At 37.5% G+C, this 23,243-nt stretch overlaps 2 protein-coding genes across 2 annotated transcripts; both read left to right on the top strand.

Annotated features, from left to right (window-relative positions):
* Window positions 1-9,574: 9,574 nt before the first annotated feature.
* On the top strand, window positions 9,575-13,763 carry LOC142609425 (arginine-specific demethylase JMJ22). The gene is made up of 2 exons (XM_075781007.1): window positions 9,575-10,976; window positions 13,345-13,763. The coding sequence occupies exons 1-2, from the start codon at window positions 9,673-9,675 to the stop codon at window positions 13,580-13,582; spliced, it is 1,542 nt and encodes a 513-aa protein (XP_075637122.1). The 5' UTR covers window positions 9,575-9,672; the 3' UTR covers window positions 13,583-13,763.
* A 5,137-nt stretch (window positions 13,764-18,900) lies between these two features.
* LOC142610969 (pentatricopeptide repeat-containing protein At5g06540) lies at window positions 18,901-21,372 on the top strand. The gene has a single exon (XM_075782957.1). It carries the CDS (start codon window positions 19,002-19,004, stop codon window positions 20,871-20,873), a length of 1,872 nt encoding a protein of 623 aa, XP_075639072.1. The 5' UTR covers window positions 18,901-19,001; the 3' UTR covers window positions 20,874-21,372.
* Window positions 21,373-23,243: the final 1,871 nt, after the last annotated feature.

Below are 23,243 nucleotides of genomic sequence, written 5' to 3'. Positions count from 1 at the left end.
CACATGCAACAGGACATTATTGGCTAAAGGATCAAGTAGGTATAAAGGCGTATAGCCCTATTAGCGGAGCTCATTTTAAGAAATATCATGCTTAACCTTGTAAAAACATTTTTTGTGGCCATCATGTCAAAAAAGATTTTATGTTTTGCAAAACTCATGCTATAAACTCATGTTTTGCAGTTATTTCATATGATGTTGTCCATAATATGCATGCAAAGTCTAAATAGTTTGGTAAAATAAGGCATGGTAAAGTTAGAGTACAACCGCATGGCCTTTCAATACCACAAAAATATTACAACTTGAAAATTAGAGAATGTTTGTGAAAAAACTAAAATTTTCAAGGGAAAAGTCTGGATCACTCAGAGCTCCTAGCTCGGCTTCTAACTTTTCAATCTCTCTTCTTAAAGAGCTACGTTTTATAGTGACACCTTCTATTTGATCTTGAAGGGTAGAACTTACTTCTTACTGAGATGACAATTCCACTTGAAATCTATTGATTAAGGGTGGCAAAGTAAGCCTAAACCCATTTGCCCGCCCAAACCCATTTGCCCGCCCAAACCCACCCACTCTAATTGAACCCAAATCCACTCAATTATTAGTTGGGTTAAATGGGCATTAACCCAATTAGACCCAGTGATTTTTGGGTTTTAACTAAAAACCCATTGAGACCCATTTAACCCAAAAACAATATATCTAAATTCAACCCAGCCCTTCCCATTAAAAAAAAAAAAAGCCCTTAGACTTTTCAGTGTTTTAGGGTTTTCATTTTCCTTCATTTTCTCAACCTCCAAACACTTCTCTCTCTCTCTCTCTCTCTCTCTCTCTCGCTTGAAACAAATAAAAAAAATAGAACCAAGCAATCGGAAATTTCATATAAACTAATACCGATTTCTTGCGCTAAATTTCACACATGAAAAAAAGGTTAAACAAAAAGACAAAAACGCAAAATTTCCTACATTTTCTCATCAAACAAACAGATCAAACAAAGAGAGAGAGAGAGAGAGAGAGAGAGAGATCATGTTTTTCACCGCCAAGGACTTTGTGGACGGGCTTTTCTCTGCCGAAGAGCCTGTAAACCTTGGCTTTGGCAGAGCCAAAGGAATTGAACTTGTCGTCGGCTGGGCCAGTCAACTTCGATGGCTGCCATTTCCAGTCGCCGTGAAATCAATCACAGCCATCGACCTAAGACGAAATCAATGGCCCTGATCTGCCAGATGCAACTCCTTGTAGATAACGACGACTACGAGATTATCGATGGTGGCAATCCTGACTATATCTTTGAGTTGCCTGATGAGTGCTTGGCTTGTATATTTTAGTCTCTGAGCTCTAGTGACCGGAAACGTTGCTCTCTGGTTTGTCACCGATGGAAAGTTTTGAGCTTGAAATGATATTTCTTTGTATTTGTTGCACTGTTTGGTTGCCAAGAAAGTGAGAGAAAATAGAAAAGAAAAGAAATTTTTTTGTATTTGGATTTTTAATATAATTGCTGATGTGGATGTGCTTATGTGGAATTTTTTAATCCCAAGAATGGAGACTAGAGAGAGTGGAAAAGGGAATCCAAGAAAATGTTGGGGTTTTTACTTTAATGGCATTCTGGTAATTTTGATAATTGGGTAATTGGGTGAGTTGGGGCTTACCCATAATACTTGGGTTGGATTTGGGTTAAAAGTAATTAGTTAAATGGGTTTTAATGGGTAAATGAGTTTTATATACCCAACCCAAATATGCCTACCCCAAATCCACCCATTTGACACCCCTACTGTTGATTGATTGAAGTGATATGCACCTGTAGCACTGATTTTGCTTCCTTCACTTTGTTGATACACAAGTTCTCTTTAACTCTTAATTCACGAAGTGAGGACCAAGAAGCATGAGCAGAGGGTCCTTCCTTCTTTAAGTCCCTTAATGCCATGACGCGGCTCTTTAACCAAGTGACATTGACACTTAGGCTCTCAGCCTCACTCAGTGTGGAAAGGAAATTGTCAAGGGGGAGAGCCAGACACTTCTCTTTACACTTTGACTGCAATTGGGATATGATAGACCCAATTTGCTATAAGAGAAAGCCTCTAAGTGACAGGGTCCACTTGCTGGTTTCCCTCATGGTTTCGAAATATTTGGAGAGTAATAGAGAACAAGTTACTCTTAGATTGGGAGAAACCAGAGAGAGCAATGGATCAGATGCTTTCAGAGCACTTTCACCCTCTTGTTCCTTGGAAGTGGCTTCTGTTAATTCTTCTTTCTCTTGAGGATTTTTGGTGTACACTCAATTTGAGTCCTTCCTTTTAGTGTTAAACTCTGTCTCTTCATTGGAAGTTATTTATTGTATAGAAACCTCTAGGGTTGAAGAAGTGACTTTAGCTTTGGGGTGAGCTTGAGGAACGGAGCATGTAACCTGTCAAAAGTCAAAAATAGAGAAAAGAAGAAAAGTTACTTGAGTTCAAGGATAAAAGAAGAGGTTACAAGAAAGTCACTATAGAGAAAAGAATGTACCTTGGGCTTCTTATTAGAAGGGTTTTTGCATTCTTCTTTCTCTTGGTGCTTAAAGGTTTGGCTTTTGGAAGGGGTTTCAAAGTCAAGTCTCCCTGAAAGATAGGTGGAACTTCCACTCATTGGGCACCACTTTCCCCAAAATTCCTAACACGTTCTCTAATGTCGGACCACCATGACTTGAACCTGGGTGAAGGAAATTCATTTTTGGTAGGGGAAGTGAAGGGGATCTCAGGGCTTGATACTAAAATCTTGATGAGGGTTGTAGGTTTGAGTTTCATACTCATCTTGAAAGCGAGCCTGAAAATGAGAAGGAAAAGCACAAACAACAAAAGAAAGTTCTTCCTCAGACCAGGGGATGTCTCTGTAACAAAAAATAGAGATGCTTTCTAAGGAAGTGAATAGTGGAGAAAGTCCACCCTCCAAAGTAGAATAAGGTCTAGCTGTCTAGTCAGTTGGGTCATCTAACACTTTGCTAAGGAAAATGTTGGAAGATACTGCTACTTTATTCTAATGCCAAGATCGTGGCAAACCTTAGGGTGATGGTAGACTGGTCTCATAAGAGCTTAACGCTCTAAGGATAGGAGCATAATTTCTAAAGTGTTCTCATAACCATATTTGTAAAAAAACAACGGGTACGGAAGTTTCAACTTGAAATCTACCCCAGGAGCGTTGCAAGTCAAGGGTAAAATAATCTAGGTGAGAATATAAAGTTCCTAGAAAATATGGGGCAAGGGGGAAAGATTGTTCTCTAGCTAGTTTAACAGCTAAAAGGAAATGTCTACTTAGAATCTTTTCATGATATCTCTCAAACAGATGGCAGAAAAGTAAAAAGGCAATAAAGGCTTCAAGTTCATAGGAACTAAAGTTACCTTCTCCAACAACAAAGTCAGTACCTTCCTTCAGGGAGTCTCCATTGGCTTCCTCATCCACGCCATCAGCATATTCCCTCCAAAAACATCTGATCCACCCTACGAAGTTAGCACTGGAGCCTTTGTCTCTGCCAACACTAGCATCCTCTGGTACTTCCTCGTTGGGGGCTTTCCTTTTCCTTGCCTTTTTTAGAACAGCTTTCTTCAAAGTTTTTTTCACTACATCTTCAAAGAACTTCACAGCTTTAGACTTATTAGGAGATAAAGAAATGTTAACCACCTTACCATCTCCGAACAGGGGAAGTCTCAATATCTCATGGACATCTACTAAAAATATAGAGATTTCTTGACACCCTATGAAGTGTTAGGACATATGTGGTTCACTTGATAAGAACATATGTCATTCATTTATGTAATTGACTAATCTTTTGACAAAAACACACTTTACTTGTAATTGGGTAGATCTATGATGTTTTTGATACTTCAAGAAACAAGGTTTCAAGTTTAGTATTAAAGCTATGAAGATTAGACCAAGAAACAAGTGAAGAAAAAGTGTTCACAAAAGCTAGACACCTGCGGACAAATAGCTGGACACCTGTGGACACCTGCGGACAGCTGCTCGACAGATAGCTATCTATCGAGATTTAATAAGGCTTGACACCTGCTATCTATCGAGGCATCTATCGAGGTTACGGAAATCAGAATTTTTAGATCTGATTTTCGGCCCAAGCTTTTGTATTTGTGTAGAGTTTCTTTTCTCACAACCCTAGGCATATATAAGGCTTATTTTAAAGGCCGTCACATAAGAGAATACAAGGAGAACATATGCAAAAAGTGACCAAAGCCTTATTCTCTCTGGAAAAAGCTATTGCGTCTTTGTGCCTTAGGGTTTTGTAACCAAGTGCTTCTTGATCTTCATTGTTGATGAAGTGAAAAATTTTGCAGCCAACATTCTTCTTTCTCAAGTTGGTGAGTGAGTCACATACTGGGATTCTTGCAAAGGAGTTAGTCACGTACTGGGATCCGTGCATCAAAGGGTGGCGTTCATATATTGAAGAGTTTAGAGGTTCTAAAGCAGTAGAAGGTTTCTGTTGTAAGTTCATCTACGGGGATTGTAGAGTCTAAGGACAAAGGTTTTGTACTAGATCTGAAACTTCTCTTTACTATAGTGAATTGCTTTTTGGGAAGGTTTCCCCCCAGGTTTTTTACTGTGAAACTGGTTGATTTCATTGGTTTTTCTGGGTCATCATATCTTGTCTTATTTATTTTTTCGCTGCACTTAGTTTTGACATGATATTGATGTTTGTTTGTTCTAACAAGTTTATTCATAATAAATCTAATTAACAACTTGGGTTTAAAACTTGTTAATTCTATCTATCGGGGTCTAAATTTCCCAACATGAAGAATGTGTGAGTAACAGAATTCCAGCAATATAGAAGAGAAAGTAAGCTTTCACTATCCTTGCTGATCTCTAAATTAGAGAATACAAGAATGGTCTCCATAGGCTTTACTTTCTGCAAGATATCCATGAAAGGAGGATGAGCTAACACCCTTCGACACTAGCTTCTCCAACCTCTGGAAATTCAAGTGAGATTTGAAAACCACATCTATGGTGGGAGCAAAATCTCCCCTGTAAGTGCCAAGCCTTGGAATGTGCTTTAATTCCAAATTCATAGTTTGAAGATCATCACGTTCTCCACATGCTATATAGGGAGGGTCTTCAAAGCAAGGAGTTGAGTCCCAATTGAGACTTTTGTCAAGTAAGTAATCTTCAAAGATGGGAGGGGTGATCCACTATTCTTCTATAAAAGGATATTCATCTCCTCTTAGAAGGGGTTTGTTACCTTTTGAGGCAGAAAATTCTACAAATTTGGCAGAGCTAGATCGAAGACCGCGTTTCATACCCATGGTTTGATCTGTGAGAAGAGTTTTGGGTTTCGGGTTAAAGAATGAGAAGATAAGGGAAAAAGGAGAAAAATAAGGAAGGAAATATTTGTTTTTCCTTTTATACTTTGAGAAGTTAGTGTTTTCCCTCCAAAAAAAAGACATCTTTTCAAAATTGACACGTGTCAACATAAGGACGAAACTGAATTTTTGACAAGGAATGATAGTTAATGGTGCTAAAATCAAGAACACCGCATTTACAATCCAAGGGCAAAGGCATAACCCTTCACTAACAGGTATGATTTAATTCATTGCATTTCACATTTTATTAACTGATATGTTTATCCTTATGTGTTATGTAGGAATTTGATATATGATAAAATAAACATATAATACAACATTAAAGAAAGACAATAAACATATAGTAAATAACTTTCTTTCTTTTATATATTTTTGTGTCTAAAAGTTTTTTTCTACAAAACAAAAAAGAGGGATTTACATGATTTGGCCCTTATGGCCTATCACCTCTATCCTAATTACAAAAGAACACAAAAATTTATACCCCAAAATAAGAAAAATAAAGTTTTTTTCTTTTTACAACTTAAGCCAAAAGATTGGCTAAACAAAATAAACCTAAATAATAAAAAAACAACAATTAAAAAAAAAAAAAGAAGAGAGAAATAGCAGCAAGTTCAACGATGAGCAACTCAAGAAGACCTTGGCATATAGGTATCCGTGTCATCCCTAGAGTCCTCTTGGGGATAAATCGGAGCCAAATACTCCATCTCCTCTTCATCATCATCATCATCATCCTCTTCTTCCTGCTCTTCGCCTTTATCATCCCCCAAGTCGGAGCCATTAAAGGAGCCCTTAGAAGAGCTGTCAGAAAAGTCTGCCTCTTGGGAGTCAGAGAGCCCTGAAGCGCTGGACTTCAAGCTTGAACAACCAAACCTTCGCCTTCTCCTACGACGAGTGGGTGCATTCAAGAACGCAACGGTTGCTGCCTCTTCAACCTCCTATTCGGCCCTCAACCAAAGGTCTTCAAGAGTTCTCCTCCTTCTCGTCACTCCAATCAAAGGGAGCAACCTCCTCGAGAATGAAAACCTGAGGAGGCAGAGGGTGAATGGAAAAAGGGAGAGGAGGATGCACGGGGCTTGGTGGTGAGGAAGGAGTATGCTCACTTGAAGCACTCTCGAAAGAGCTGGAGGAGTGCTGTGGGGAGTTAGAGCCATCGGAGGAAGAGTTTGACATTTTTTTTCGTAGAGGTTAAGGTTTTGAAGAGAGATTAGAAAGATACAAAGGGAATGAAGGTTGAAGAAGAAACATTCCCTATTTAAATCTTCAACTGCAGTTAAATGAAGGGACATGACATTTATGAGGAGTAATGTCTGTCTACCAAAACGCAAGAAACGAAGAAGCACCAAAACGGCTAGGAGCACCCTTTTAAGCCACATGTCCATTTTGAACATCACAAGGCATGATTACTGGAGTTTTAATGCTTGAACCAATGTGACTGTCAAAGGCCTTTGCCATTAAATGCCATTGACAGTCAGGGGGCCAATGTACATAACACCACTAAGGCATGGTAGAATGCATAAGTTGTTGAATCTAGACTCTACACATGGAGCAGCTGTGAGGTAAGGGTGAGTAGGTGATTGAATCTGGACTTCACACGTGGAGCAGCTGTGAGGTAAGGGAGAGTAGATGCTGGCTAAGAGATTTTGTCTTGGTCAGTGCTAAAGGCATGAATGCCTTGGGAAGGAAGTGAGATCTACACCTGACATGGTACTCAAGTATTACCAAAAAGGGACATAGTGACTTTTTAGCGTTGAAGGCTATGAGGACAACCCTTATTGGTTGAACCCAAATAGAATTTTGAGGTGAAAGTGGAGAATTGGTAGGAAAGAAAAGCAACTTCATTGTAAACTAATTTCTTTCTGATACATAATACAAGCTAAGCCGAGCAAGAATGTTATGTTCTTGCTTAAATCATGGTTTTTTATCCCTTCTCTAGGGTTTTCTATGTACGTTCTATGTTGTTTTGATAGTCAACTTCTTCTTCTTCTTGTCTAAATGTGCATCTTTTTCATGTCCTGCCATCACTTTCTTTATTTCTTGTTAGAGTGTCATGTCAAAGCTTGCATCTTTTCATGCTTTCTCATGTAAATGTACTGTTAGATAACTTATTTCACTTCCATAAATAAGCTCAAATCTAACTTGCACGTACAGCATGTAATTGAGGCAATAGATCACAAAATTTTATTTTAAATATTTTCATAAACTTAGAAGAGTATATCTTATGCTTCCCATAAGCAAATGTAGCTTGTATTATAAAGCATGTGTGGCATCCAACATAAATTTTTGGTTCGGGAAGTAGATGCTCTAAATGTTATCACATTGGTCCATGGAGCACCTCATTAAGGAAGCTAGAAGTATCTTCAAATATTTTTTAGGTTGGAATGTAAATCATACTTTAGAGAATCCAATTTTGTTACGCATAATCATGGCCCCCCCAAAAATTTTAAAACCTTTTTAATAGTATGAAGAAGTAGGTCTCACACCTTATCATTTAAGAGCTAGCCCACTTGTAAGAAAAGCTTGGCCCCTCCTCTAATATGTTAGCCATAAAAATTCCCCATCCCAAATCCCTACTTTTCATCTTTTGACTTTTCCTTTCCTCCTCTAACTATGTCAACCATATCCCTCATTTTTTTTTTTTCTTAAGTGAGACCATATCTCATGTAGTAGGGAGGCAAAAAAAAAAAAAATGGTTACTTGGGCCTGGACCCTCAATTTATTTGTTATTTGGTGATGTTCTTGCCCACAATGGGAGATCCCAAAAATAGTTGGCTGTTGTGATGGATTGGGCCTTTAAGTTAATCCTTGCTAGTTCTTTGGAGGTCGAGCAAAGGATATTATCCTCTTGCTAAGCCCACACTTTTATGTCCCTAGCTGGGCTTCAATTCCCTGGTATTTTAGTCTCTCCTTTCTCTCGTGTTTCACACCCCAATTTTTTCAACCCCTCTCACTTTGACCTCCTTTCCCTTTTATACTTTCTCGTTGGTGGAGTCCTCATGATGATAGATTCGCTCTCCAATGTGTGGGACCGACCGAATCAGAGATTCAAGTGGCTATCTAGGTTTGTGACACTGTTCCTTCTTGTCAAATCGGTTATCAGCAGTGGGAGGGGGATTGTTTGGTAACTTGTGACTGAATTCAAGTTAGGTGCTCAAGTACATGTTAGTCTTTGGATGGGACCATGGGTCCGAGCGTCGGGCCTTTTCATAGCTTGCTCATCCTCGGGTCGAGCGTATTCTCTAGAATGGGCCTCTAAACATCTTCGGCCCAACTCTGGGATGGGCCAAAAACCTATCTCTCTACATCTCATATCCATTAAACTCTGTGAGCGTATTTAATTTTTATGAATATTATTTTTTGTTAATATAGTCTGCTTTTTGTTAGATTTTATTTTATTTTTTTCCTAAAACTAATGCAGGAAAACATGTATATATGTATGTATGTATGTCATATTTTGAATTTTTCTTAAATTGCAAATCAATATGATTGTGTTATCTGATCTCCAACCAAAAATTTCTAGTTACACCCCTGTGCATAATGTTACTAAATGGACTCTTTTTTTTGTAATATTTTTGCAATTGATCCACGTCTCAATCATTCCGGACTTTTGCTTTATTTTTTTGTTTATTTATTTTAATAATAATTCCAGACTTTTGCTATTATCGTCGAGATAGAGATGGGGATAAATCTCCTACTTTGTTGTCATGTTCCTCAATCTAGCTTTTCTTTTTCTTTTTGTGTCCTTTAATGGAAAATTCACTTAGCAAAGAATTAAAAAGAATAGATATGGATATCAAAAAAAGAAAAAGAATAGATATGAGTATATGATTTGACCAATAGAGACATGAGGTAAACTTGGTCATCTTGGCAAGGTGGCCACCTGGTTCAATGCCCGTTTGGTTAAGCATTTAAAACTACTGTTTTAAAGTACGGCTTTTTCTTTCTTTTTTTTAATTTCTTTTCTTCTTCTTCTTCTTTGCATAAACTTTACAAACAATTCCAATTTTCAAAACACTGAAAAATAGGGGTATCAAACCACAACAGGCAAAATATATAAGTATATAACCCACCAATCCTCGTTTGTGCTACAAACGACAAGTCGTTCGGCTCCACTGGGTTTTAGGCCCATATCTCTCTCGGGCATTTTGACTGGTCTTGTTGCGAAAGCCCAGCCTAGCCCAGCCAAAAAAAACACAACGAAACGTGTTTCACTTTTGCGTCGAAACTCAAAACCGTTTCTCAAATCACCGAGAGAAACGCCTGTTTCTGTTTTCACCCACCAAATGCTAAACGCCTAAACCCTTGGCATTTGTATACCAGAACCAACAGCGCCACACAAAAACCTCGGACAATGCTAAGCTGCAGGAGCTTATTATCTCAAACCAAAAACAAGAAGAGAAAAAAGAGCAGAAGCAAAAACAAGAACAAGAACTCAAACACACGTGTTTCCAAAAAACACAACTTGGTTTCCAAAAAACAAAACTATGAAGAAGAAGAAGAAGATTGTGAAGAACGCTTCAACCTCAAGACCTCAGCTGCTCCATCACACACTCATGGGGTTCAACCGCTGGGCAATCTGTATATCAACCCGGGTTCTGTCAACTCCAGAAACACTGGCTTAGGTAACCTCCAAACCCTCACTGATGAGCTTGTTCTTGACATTTTAGGACTCTTGGGTGGGACCCACCTGGGGGTCTTGGCCACTGTTAGCAAATCTTTCTATGTTTTCACTAACCATGAACCTCTTTGGAGGAACCTTGTATTGGAAAATCTGAATGCTGGGTTTTTATATAATGGGTCTTGGAAATCTACTTATGTTGCGGCTTGTTACCTTTCATTTGATGTTTCAAGTGTTGGTGTTTCGGGTTTGAGAGTGAGAGATTTTTATTCTGATTATTTATTTCAGAGTTGGCTCTGTGCTAATCTGGAAATGAAACCTGAATGGCTTCAAAGGGATAATATTATACGAAGGAAGGGAATTTCGGTGGAGGATTTTGTGTTGAACTTTGAGGAACCTAATAAGCCGGTATTGTTGGAAGGTTGTTTGGATAATTGGGTTGCATTGCAAAATTGGGATAGAGATTATTTGCTTCAATTGTGTGGTGATGTTCAGTTTGCAGTTGGGCCGGTGGATATGAAGCTTCAGGAGTACTTTAGGTACGCGGATCAGGTGAGGGAGGAAAGGCCATTGTATTTATTTGACCCAAAATTTGCAGAAAAAGTACCAAAATTGGGTTCGGAATATGAAGTTCCGGTGTACTTTAGGGAGGACTTGTTTGGTGTTTTGGGCAATGAGAGGCCAGATTATAGGTGGATTATAATGGGACCTGCTGGGTCTGGTTCATCATTCCATATTGATCCTAATTCAACATCTGCTTGGAATGCAGTGATCAGGGGGTCCAAGAAGTGGATCTTGTTTCCTCCTGATGTGGTTCCCCCAGGGGTGCATCCAAGCCCGGATGGTGCAGAGGTGGCATGTCCTGTATCAATTATTGAGTGGTTCATGAACTTCTATGGTGCAACAAAAAATTGGGAAAAGAAACCTATTGAGTGCATCTGCAAGGCTGGGGAGGTGATCTTTGTGCCTAATGGATGGTGGCATTTGGTGATCAACCTGGAGGAATCCATTGCCATTACACAGAATTATGTTAGCAGGTATGATCCTTACAATGTTTATTTGTTTCATGGCTTAAAGCATCCATCAACTGCATGTTGAGATCGCCTTTGTTAACAGGCAACTGTGGTGAACAATGTGCTCTTACTTTTATCAAAATAATAATATTTTTTTAAAAAAAATTAACAACTGGCCTTTACTACATCCCTTAAGATCCACTTCTTAATGATTTACTTGCCAATGACCTTTAGGCCAACTCATACATCCCTCCCTAGTAGGGGGGACATGTCCAGGGGTCAAATCCACTCAACCAATTATTACCTAGAAAAAAAAAGTCTTAATAATTTACTTGCCAAAGTTGATAGCATAAAAAGTTCTTATGCCTGTTTTTTCAATAGCTACAGCAACCTATAGTCAATTTGCGCCATAAATAATTGAGCCAATTTTTTAAGCATTTGCTTGTAATGCTGTTGTTGTAAATATGGGTTTATTAAGAGACAAAAAGTTGGAGCGATTTGCAAGTCAAAATGAATACTAAAGGAAAGTTGTGGGAAATTCTTCAGTATTGACTTATGTCATCAAGGAAACAAAGGTGATTTGCTTGTTCCCATCAAGAGTCTGAAACTTTGCTCATTATAAGTGGTCATGTTTCAAATGAATATTTTGTTTTTGATGATTTAAATTCAGGGACTTCTTTTGGACGATTGCTTCTGGTATTGGCTCAATGCAAAACATAGATCATAGTGTAAACAACTCGAAAGGAACTAATTTTTAGATGAATGGTGTTGATATTATCTTTTATTGAAATTTGAAGTACCTAATGGGGCAATGTATTCAGTGGGTGTTTGAGGAAGTAAGTTGATGGAGAAGAAGCTCAAGGACCATTTAGGCTAGGACTAGGAGCAAGGCCATTATATTTCCTCAAACAACCTTCAGTGAGAAAGCCTAAAGTTAATATTTGATTGTAATGTAGTTGCCATTGGGTTCTGACTTAAATGACACTTTCTCCTCCCACAAAATTAGGTGGATGGTGAGGTTTAGGTTTAAAACTCATTGTATGCATGTGTAACTTGCCAATTAAAAAAATAAAGAAAAATGATTGTATCATTGTAATGTTCTCATGTACCTCAAAGAGCACTTCTTCTTCTTTTTTTCTTTTTGAGCACTTAGCTCACTGTTTTGAGCAATGAGATTTGAGATTATAGTTTAGATGCAACTGAGCCATCCCAAACATGTTTTCACCTAACATTATGATACCCATATCAAACTTAGGTGTCCAGTAAAAGTGGAATAGTTGATGAAATCATGGAATATTATGAGATCCTTATGAACAACCTTTTTAAATAACAAAGCCTTTTATCTTGAAATTCATTCCTCAAGTTGATGGGATAGGCACTTGTCAAGAATAAAATTGATGGGATAGGCCTATGAGCTCTAGCTCAAATGGCATCTCCTATTGAAAGAGTAAGGTGGGGGATGAGGTCGTGGGTTCAAAACCCACTCTGCTTGGGTAATTTTTTTTTTTTTTTTTTAAATGATGGTACGGTCATGGACATATGAGTGGACAGTATGCCTTTGTTACTTAACCACCCCTTGGATAGGGGCCAAGCAAGGGTGGCAACAGGTAGGAAGGTGGAGTTGAATTTAGCTTGGAGTGCAGACAATAATCAAGGGTCAGTAGATGTTTTGTTTCCCCTAGTACCTTTTTCTTTTTCTTTTTCTTTTTCTTTTTTACTTTTTTTTTTTTTTGTTGATAAGAAAATTTGCAAAGTCAATGGTCCATTCACATCATCTTGTGGTCCGAGTAACCCCTAGTATGATTGCCCAGGTGGCATAATTACATTAGTCATGGATTAAATTTTTTTTTTTTGTTTTTTTGATAGGTAAGTGATCATGAAATGTATGCCTTACTGCTTTAGTTTTACATCAGCTAGGCTTTTATCAGTGCCTTGTTACTGCTTTAGTTTTACATCAGCTAGGCTTTTGGCTTTTATCAGTGCCTTAGGGATACTGCCTTTCCTCCTTTATTTTGTTTCATCTGTAGATAAAAATTCTTTTCTCTCCAGTTAGAGCAGTAATTCAAAAAGAAATTGCTTATGTAACTAGCAACAACCTTGCCTTTACTTAAAAAGTGTCGTACTCAATGCACAAAGCTCCCACTTTTATGGGGTTCAGGAGAGGTCATGGTAGGCTGCTTTACCCCGATTTAACAACCATGCATGTACTACTTCATATTAAACCCAGGCTTTTTCACCACCTGTAAATTTAATTGAAATGCATTGAAGAACTGGAGTAACTTATACCAGTGATATAACGACATTATTCTTCTATTTGTTTCAAAATAAGCTGTATAATTTTCCTATTAACTTTATTAAAATTATTCATGGATCTATGGTTTATATTTGGCAGGAGAAATTTGTTGAATGTTTTGGATTTTCTTAAGCGGCCGAATGCAAACACACTAGTATCTGGAACAAGAGATCGGGTGAATTTGCATGATAAGTTTAAGAATGCTATAGAAACTTCTTTCCCCGGGACTATAGACCAATTGGTTCAAAAAGCAGAGGAGAAAAAGGCACAGCAGAAACAGTCCTTCTGGGATTCAGTTACAGATTCAAAGGTGGGTGCTTTCAAGTTTTCTTTCTAGGCAGACACATATGAAGACCACAAAACCAGACTAATACTCTGGAATGACAGCTGATTTTTTGGAATGAAACAGTTTTTGTTTCTGCCGCAAGCTTTCTGAGAGATGTACCATTTAAACAATTTTGACATTGATTTTTTGATAGACATCAATTTACATCAGTATTTATTTTTTACAGTATTAATGCACTTTGCTTCACAATTTGTTTATGTTTTAATGCAAGTGATAAACATATTAAGAGGCAACTCCACTCACAATTTGTTTATGTTATAATGCAAGTGATAAACATATTAAGAGGTAACTCCACCATGGGATTCTACAAATCCTATTCATCTGCTATGAAACAAGTGGATTGGATTCTGCTATATCAACATTTTAATAAACATTGATTGGTTCTATTTTGATGACATGACAAAATTCAATTCACTTTTTTTTCAATGAATGGATAAGCATAGCATTTTAAGAATTCCACAACAAAGACATCCTAGAAGTTTTAAAGGATCTTAATCACTAGGAAAAAATTATCATTTTATACTATTGAGCCTAGAAGTTTTAAAGGATTTTCACCCCTAGGGAAAAAAAATTCATTTCATAAATCAATAATGAAAGAATGATAAATTTCTGTTTTATGAGGAATGAATGATTTATTAATTGCAGTTAAAAGCAGTGTTCCCAGAAGCTAATGCATAATGGAAAACATTGATTGCTTATGGTTCGAAGGCCAGGCGACAACATGGGAGTAATAAAACTGCCCGGCTTGATACAGTTGGCATAAAAGGCAATAAATTTGAATGGGGTCTTTTAGATTAATATCAATTAAATTTAGTACTAACAAAATCAAGGTTAATTTGATGAATTAAACAAATAGTTTGATGAATTAATACTAGCCAAATTAAATAAATCTCATATAGTGAATGATATATTAATTTGATTAGTTAATACTAAGCAAATTAAATAAATTTTATATAGAGAATCAAATATTATGGTTCAAATATAAAATTTAACAAAAAAGAAGAAACTTTTTTTTTTTTTGAGAACCAAAAAAAGAAGAAACTTTATTATTTTTTTGGAAAAGAAGATTTACTTTATCTTCGATAAAGTAATACATCGTTATCAATTTTGGTTTTGGTGTTAAGATGGTGTTAATATTGATAATTTACCTTGTAGGATATTGGTTTACAAATTAAATTCAATGTCTCAAAACTTATTTTTTTTCCTCAAACAATTTATGATTTTCAATTGATTTAATATATTCGTGTAGATGCTCATTCTTTGCAGGCCCAAAAGAGAGGAAGGCCCAAAGTCATGGGCTAAAGAAAGTAATGTGGAAGTGCCATTAAGCAAGTGGCAGGAACAACGAATAGTGGGTCTAACAAGCAAATAAATGGATCCTGAGAAAGTAAGTGGGCCTAAAAAGGCCCGGAAGAAAGTAACCACGAACCCATGGGCTGTATGAATGTGGAAAAGTGAGAATGGGCCATAGCTGCTACGGCAAGCCCAAAATAGTGCAAGTAAAGAAAGTAAGGGACTGTGGAAAACCCATGAGCCCCAAGGGAAAAGTGAGAAATACTTGGGCCGAGGAAGCCTAAGAAATTAGTAAAAGCTTATGGGAGACGTAGAATTGAAAAAGGGCCGAGGACGCCCGAGAGGGTAAGTGGGCCAAGACGCCCGAATGGAAATAGGTGGGACAATAGGAGCCTGCAAGTAGCAAAAGGGCCCAATGAGATCATTGGGCCTTCAGAGAAAGAATGAACAAAAAAGGTCCAAGGTGGCCCAACAGGCTTGAGGTCAAGTAGGCCTCATGGCAGGCATGATAGAATTGTGTGGCAGGAAGCAAGTAACAAGGGCTGGGAATAAAGGCTTGGAACGGCCCACAAACAAGCATGGACCAGTCCTCAGAAGATGCAAGCCACAAATGAAAGGTCGGGCGAAATAGCCCACGCCAAAAGAAGCCAAAAATGAGCAACAGGCTGGGCAGTTTGACGTTCAGACCGCGGCAGACAGATGAGCAGTAGGCAAGATTTGAACAAGCGCGGAGGTAAGGCACGCGTAAGGCCCAAGCACCACTAGCCTGTACCCAGCCAATACAGGAAAGGGTGAGGTCATGGGTCAGAGGTAAGGAGGGTATGGTCTGGCGGTAGGGAGGGGAAAAAAACCTATTTTTGTGTTTCTTGCTCAAGCCCTTTTGGAAGCAATGTCCTGCTGGGAAGGCGTGTGAACCAAAAGAGGCAAGGTTGAGTGGGAACCACTAAGTGCATGCCGTGAGGGGTAAAGGGAAGGGGAGTATTCACTCCATGGCAAGTAGGAATACGGTAAGGAGTGAGCAAAACAAAAAAGCCTTCTCTGACTGAAACAGGATGGCACTGGCTGGGTGACTGATCAATCAGTGACGGTCGGCAAAGGAGCCCATGCTAGACAAAAATGGTTAAGGGCTAAAATGGTAAAAAGCCAAGCACGGCTGGCCCTATATAAGAAGCCCTACAGTGCACGGCTGGGGGGAGGACGAAACGTGGGGGGAACCTCTGTAAAATAGTGGCAAGAATCATAGAAAACAGGGGAATAAGAAAACGAAAGAAAAGGAAAGGATTAAAAGAAACAGAGGCAAGAAAGAAATAGAGTGCATGGAGTGATTGGCATGCACCGAATGGATTAATCCCCCTCTCCCCTTCCAATTCATGCTATCTGTTAGCCAAAAAAAAAAAAAAGAAAGAAGAAATCTCATTCAACCCAAGTCACTTAGGCCCATTCCTTCAAAGCAACTAATTTCCCCTCGGAGAAATTAGTCGCGTTGAAAGAGTGGTTCCCTTTCCTGACGCAAGCTCTGTAAAACGACCCATTGCGGCAGGCTAACTTTTGTTTCTTTAATACGCTCCTGACTCTCTATCTAACATTCATTATTCTGATACTATAATGTAAAACGGCCACCCTTCATTGAGGCCCACTGACTATATTACTTAAATCTCTATTATTTTTCTTTTCTTCTTTATCATATCTGTCTGCTGTAGCTAACGTGATAATTCTGTCTGCTATAAAGATCTAATCACCAAAGGGCATTGTTTGTACACAAGCCGGACCAGGAAGGTTTATTCTCAGACCGGTCTCAACTCCTCAACCCAGCAGAAAATCTTGGGCCTAGTGTAGCAACGAGCGGCCCAACCTGACACTTGCAAAAAAAGCCCACACAATTGGAAACATTTTTGGAGGTAAGAAAAATAGAGTACAACTCTTTTTTATCTTCTAAACCACTTTATTATCATAGAATTCCATAAAATGCCAAAAGTAGTACAAATTTTACCAGATAAATATATAAATTGATATGGTAATAAATGTGATTAATGAGTTTCAATCACCTAATAAATGAACATTTGAATTTTTTTTCTCTCTCATAATTGACAACACATCAGTTTGTAAGCTCATATATAGTAAAATTTGTAATATCACTAACATCACTTTACAATTTTGGACATTTTTATAATAAGGTGTGACTTTTTTATAAAAGGGTTTAACTATTAAAAAATGAGCACCTTAGGCCTCAAACGGTATCTTATGCGCCCGTCATATAAAACCTTGGCCCTCACAGGTATATGCAGCCATACTCTATAAAACGGATACATAAGATAATTTTTTTGAGTCCTAGGACTTGAGCTGCCATTAAGACACACTGGCCAACCCATGAACTTCGAAGGCTCCGAACTCCAACATAAACTTATCCGAAATCCTGAAATCCAAACCGAACTGTTAACTAGGCGTGGGTACAAGTTATAACACAAAGTTTTAACCTCTGCTGAACCATGAACTTACCTGCCTGGTCTTGTAACATTGTAAGCTGAGGGCCATTAAAACTTCTAAAAGTTATAACATAAGCTATTTGCTCACTCCTAAAAGTTAGAGGTATATAATCTTAGAAGAGTTTCACGTAGAATTTAAAATTGTGATAAATTTTTAATTTTTAATTAATTTAAGAATTATAAGTTAAACATTAGATATTGCATTCTCTTCCCTAAACAATATAAAAAAAAATGTTGTGTACGTTTCTATCTTCTTCTTCTTTATTGTTTGAGAAATAAATGTATGTTTCTATGTCATTTAGCTATATTGGACTTTTTTTATTTATCTTCTTCCTCTCTTTTTTCCCTTTTTTAATTACCATCTATATCCAAAAAAAATGTAACAATACGTGAAAAGCAATTTGATAAATTCTATTTTATTTTTATATAAAAATATATTGGGAGAGACTTATCTTCAGTGGCAAGTTCTACTGAACACACTAGGATACAGATACATGTCCAAAACTGGACACATATACACATATCAATGTGTCTAATAGCCAATTTCCCTGGACACAAGTTCAACCCAAAAATATATAAAAACTATTAATATTTCATAAGTGCAAAACCGTATAAATCCAAAAAAATCAACCAATCCATTGGGTTACCATGTATATAAAAATAAAGTAGCAAGAACCATAAGAACAGGTTGTTTGTTCTTAAATATAGTATATGATAATATAAATAGATATAGAATTTCACTAAAAAAATTGTTTCACTCTTGAAGTAGCAAGAACCATAAGAACAAGTTGTTTGTTCTTAAATATAGTATATGATAATATAAAGAGATATAGAATTTCACTAAAAAAATTGTTTCACTCTTGAAAGGCTGGGCAGTGATATGTTGTTTGGCTTTCCACTATTAAATACTCTATCTTTTTTTATTTTATTTATTTTATGGGATATCTTTATTCTTTAATAGAAGTTGGTGTACCATTAATGAATGGACAGTAAATTCAAACTAATAGTATTGCATTTCCTTCTCAAAAAATAACACGTTTGTACGTAAATTAAAATTATAAATTATTTTATTATTTAATTTATTTTTGTTAGTATTAATAAGTCTTACTGTATTTTTTAACACTATTTATAGACTCTACTATAATATTTTAACTAACTTTTACTTTTATTTATAGCACTTTCAGTAATAAATTTTTAATTTCAACAAAATAAGCAATATCTAAACAAAGTATGAGTAATCTGAATCATAACTTATAAAATGACAAATATATATATATATATTAAATTTTAAAAAAAAATCATAGGAAAAAATAAAGACGACCCAGCCCAACTCGCCACTATATTAAACTGACATGTTTCTAAGTTACTTATTAAAATGATTTTTTTTTTTTACTACATGAACCCGTTTTCAGCCGGAACGCTATTGACGGGCCCAACCCACCCGTTTTGCCGCATCTAATTGTAAGGCAAGGTAGAGCCTAGAAACGGCTTGTCACGCTCTCACTGCTTTCGTTTTTTTTTAATTTATGTGGGCATAATTACTAGCTCCAAACGTGTACCTCACAAGTTTGCATTTTTAACTCCATTGGCATTTGGGGTGTTTGTAACTGAAACATGTTGTAGTGTTTTAGACAATGAATGGTAGTAGTAGCAGCTTAATATTGAAGACACTGAAGCTAAAGAATCCCAAGCTATTGTTACTTGAATCCTGCTCCACCCTTTCCCACCTGAAGATCATACATGGTCATATGATAAGAACCCATATCATCTTCGATGTCTTTGCGGCCAGCCGTTTGATTGCCTTTTGCATTGACAGCACACTCAAAACAAGTAGTTTGCTAGACTATGCCACAAGGCTCTTTTCCCAGATTGAAAATCCCAACCTCTTTATCTACAATGCATTAATAAGGGGTTATTCAGCTAGTGAAATCCCACACAAGTCCTTTCATTTTTATACCCAATTGCAGCGCCTAGACATATTGCCTGATAATATAACATTCCCATTTTTGGTCAAGTCATGTACTCAATTGGGGTCTGTAGCTATGGGCACTCAATCCCATGGTCACATCATCAAGCATGGTTTTCAATTAGATGTTTATATACAAAATTCCCTTGTTCATATGTATGCTACATTTGGGGATATTAAGGCAGCAAGCCACATTTTTCGCAGAATAAGTCGTTTAGATGTTGTCTCTTGGACTTCCATGATTGCAGGTTATAACAAATGCGGGGACGTCCATTCTGCACGTCAATTGTTTGATAGAATGCCGGAGAAAAACTTGATTACATGGAGCATAATGATAAGTGGGTATGCTCGGAATAATCATTTTGAGAAAGCTGTTGAATTGTTTCAAGTTTTGCAGTCAGAAGGGGTACGGGCAAATGAGACTGTCATGGTCAGTGTGATATCTTCATGTGCTCATCTGGGGGCTCTTGAACTTGGGGAAAGAGTTCATGATTATGTTGTGAGAAATAACATTACTATGAATTTAATCCTTGGAACTGCTCTTGTGGATTTGTATGCAAGATGTGGGAGTATTGAGAAAGCTATTCGGGTTTTTGAGGAACTACCAGAAAGGGACGCATTAAGTTGGACAGCCCTAATTGCTGGACTAGCTATGCATGGTTTTGCCAAGAGGGCACTTGAATACTTCTCAGAAATGGTGAAGACAGGGCTAACCCCTAGAGACATAACATTCACTGCAGTGTTGTCAGCTTGCAGCCATGGCGGAATGGTAGAAAGAGGTTTCGAAATATTTGAGAGCATGAAAAGAGATTACGGGCTTGAGCCTAGATTGGAACACTATGGATGTATGGTTGACCTTCTAGGTCGAGCAGGGAAGCTAGCAGAAGCTGAGAAGTTTGTTCATGAAATACCAATGAAGCCTAATGCTCCAATATGGGGAGCATTGCTTGGAGCTTGCCGTATTCACAAAAATGCGGAAATTGGGGAAAGGGTGGGCAAGATTTTGATTCAGTTGCAGCCAGAACACAGTGGCTATTATGTGCTACTATCAAACATATATGCACGAGCAAACAAGTGGGAAAATGTTGCAACCATGAGAAAAATCATGAAGGAGAAAGGAGTTAAGAAACCCCCGGGCTACAGCCTGATTGAGATGGATGGGAAAATCCATAACTTCACCATGGGAGACAAAACACATCCAGAAATAAAGGAGATTGAAGAAATGTGGGGTGAGATTCTGAGGAAGATAAGGTTGGCAGGGTACACTGGGAATACTGCTGATGCATTGTTTGACATAGACGAAGAGGAAAAAGAAAGTGCTCTTAACAGGCATAGTGAAAAGCTTGCCATTGCATTTGGAATTATGAAGACTAAAGCTCGGTCACCAATTCGGATAGTCAAAAACTTGAGGGTATGTGAGGACTGCCACACAGCTACAAAGCTGATCTCAAAGGTATTTGAGAGAGAGTTAATTGTGAGAGACCGAAACAGGTTCCATCATTTTAAAGGTGGTGCCTGTTCTTGTATCGATTTCTGGTAGAAGCCCGCAGTTGACAATCCCTTGTTTTAAAACTTACAAGCTGTACTGCTGCTCTTAGCAAAATGATCAAGATTAATCAATTTTTTGGATTAATATGACAAATTGAGTAATGGAGCAAATAGGAGAGAGCTCAAGCTTAATTATTGAACCTAACAAATTTGACCTGAATCGCCCAATCTTCAAAGCAAAACTTGTTAGTGATCATAAAGCTAAGCCCAAGTTTGTTGAAGCACACGACACAACTCAATCTCCAGTAGAGCACTGCAACTGAACTAGTTTTGTAATCAATCAGCAGTAGTGAAGTTAGTTTATAAGTTGTTAACCATTTGTAACCAAGTCAACTGTTTTACAGTTAGATTCAGAGAAGCTGGTGCTCATTATACAATATACATTCAATCAGATGGTGGAATTCACTTGGATTGTATAGGATCTGTTATTTAGCAAAACACTACTTTTCTGCAATGCATTGTTATGTGATATATAAACGATGCCTTTAATATATTCGGGGTGGCAATGCTTGATGGGGACTCTCCATGGGAATAAAACTGTGAATCCTCAGGTAAAACAAATACAACTATTTGTTATAACATATACAACTATATATATTGGGAAAAAAATAAAAATAAAAATCAGATATATTGCTGCCTTTGTTGGTTTTATTCCAATTTGAAGGTCCCACATCAGTACATATGAAGCAAGAAGTAGGGAAGTAGAAGTACTATAAGACAAAATCAAATTAGAAAATTTCAACCATACTAGCCACATCCTCCAAAGTGTTATTGTTATTTTTCTCTCCATACTAGCCACATCTAACATAGCAAAGTAATATTTTAAACCTCTTGGCACTGAGTTTCTTGAACCAATATCTTTAGGGCCTAAACACACCATATACTCTTCATATGGAATGAAGAGGCATTAGTACCTCTAAGAGCCTTATAGTAAGAACGAACATCAGACTTTGCCACTCCCTTTGCAATCTAAACCTTCCTCCTCCCTAGCCACCTGTGAATAAAAAAGATCTCAAACAAGGGAATTCGCCTAATGTAATTCCCAATGCAATTTACATTATTTACTGCGTTTTTTTAAAGGAAGGATAATATCATCGATGTGGTTAATTAGAACATGGTATACTCAACATGTTGTCCAGTTCACATTTTATTATTGAAACTTGAAAGGATTGAAATTTGATGACTAGTGAGCTCGTATGTGAAGGGACCTTACTGGAAGGTAGCTTTCGATCTAACAAAAGCACAAATTGTTGTTATATTTATAAAACGGCAATGAATATGGATTATGTATATGTATGTGTATATATGAATTTGATGAGAGTGGATCTATGATAATGTATAGAGTTTGGAAAGATTTAAACCTTTAAAAGTGCAGCTAGTGAACTATGTCTCACTCTCAGTCTTGTTTTGAAGATGCCATGCTTTGATATGGTTACAAGCAAAAAAACTATGTTAACAAGCTCATATATGATAATGACTCTAAAAATTTAAGGGATGTTGCCTTTGTTAATAGACTGACTGAGCAATATACTTGGTTATTTGTTTAGAGTATGTTTGTTTTAGCTTAAAACGTTAGCTTATTTCCAGTGTTCTCATTGTCACAGGAAATTGGCTGTAGCTACGGGCATTGGACTGGCTGATCAAGTACCATGATGGTTGCTGGAAACTTGGTGACAATTTGTTGTGATGTAAAAAATCCTTGAGGGACATGCATTTTGTGATGTAAAACAATTGTTTTGTTCATGTATTTAATGTTTTGGCAATGAACTTCTTATGATTGTTGGCAATTGGTTGGCAATTGATAAGTGTTGAAAATTTGTTTTGTTGGTTCCAATTGGTTGCATTTGAGTGTTGGCAGGAATTACAGGTCTTGTTTTGGGCAGGTTGCAGGAATGTGTTTAGGAAGAAATAATTGAAAAAATAAATAAATAAATAAAACCTATAGCCGCGTTTTTAAAAACGCGGCTACAGGAAAACCCAAGGTAGGGACCTATAGCCGCGTTTTTATAAACGCGGCTACAGTCCCCTTATAGCTGCGTTTTTAATATCCTATAGCTGCGTTTGTAAAACGCGGCTACAGCTCACCCTATAGCTAGGTGCGTTTTTCACATCCATGGCTGCAGGACCTATAGGCACGGTTGGGGCTGCGTTTAGAACGCGGTTATAAGTTGGACCTATAGGGTGAGCTGTAGCCGCGTTTTTAAAAACGCAGCTACAGGTCCCACAGCCTAGTGTCGCACAGAATAGGCCGCATTTGAAAATGCGGCTGTGGAAAACGCAGCTATAGCCTATAGCTGCGTTTTTAGGGTCTATAGTGGCGTTTTTCAAACGCGGCTATATCCCTCGTTTTTTGTAGTGCTGG

This window comes from Castanea sativa, chromosome 9, assembly GCF_040712315.1.
Source record: "Castanea sativa cultivar Marrone di Chiusa Pesio chromosome 9, ASM4071231v1".
Taxonomy (NCBI): Eukaryota; Viridiplantae; Streptophyta; class Magnoliopsida; order Fagales; family Fagaceae; genus Castanea; species Castanea sativa.
The sequence above is the reverse complement of the archived record's forward strand: the minus strand, read 5'-3'. Positions and strand labels throughout refer to the sequence as shown.

What these genes read in the sequence shown, in the direction of transcription:
- LOC142609425 (XM_075781007.1), top strand. Translation starts at nt 9,673, where the DNA reads ATGCTAAGCTGCAGGAGCTTATTATCTCAAACCAAAAACAAGAAGAGA. An exon ending in ACACAGAATTATGTTAGCAG is followed by an intron (nt 10,977 to 13,344) that starts GTATGATCCTTA and finishes TATATTTGGCAG; the next exon opens with GAGAAATTTGTTGAATGTTT.
- LOC142610969 (XM_075782957.1), top strand. Translation starts at nt 19,002, where the DNA reads ATGAATGGTAGTAGTAGCAGCTTAATATTGAAGACACTGAAGCTAAAG.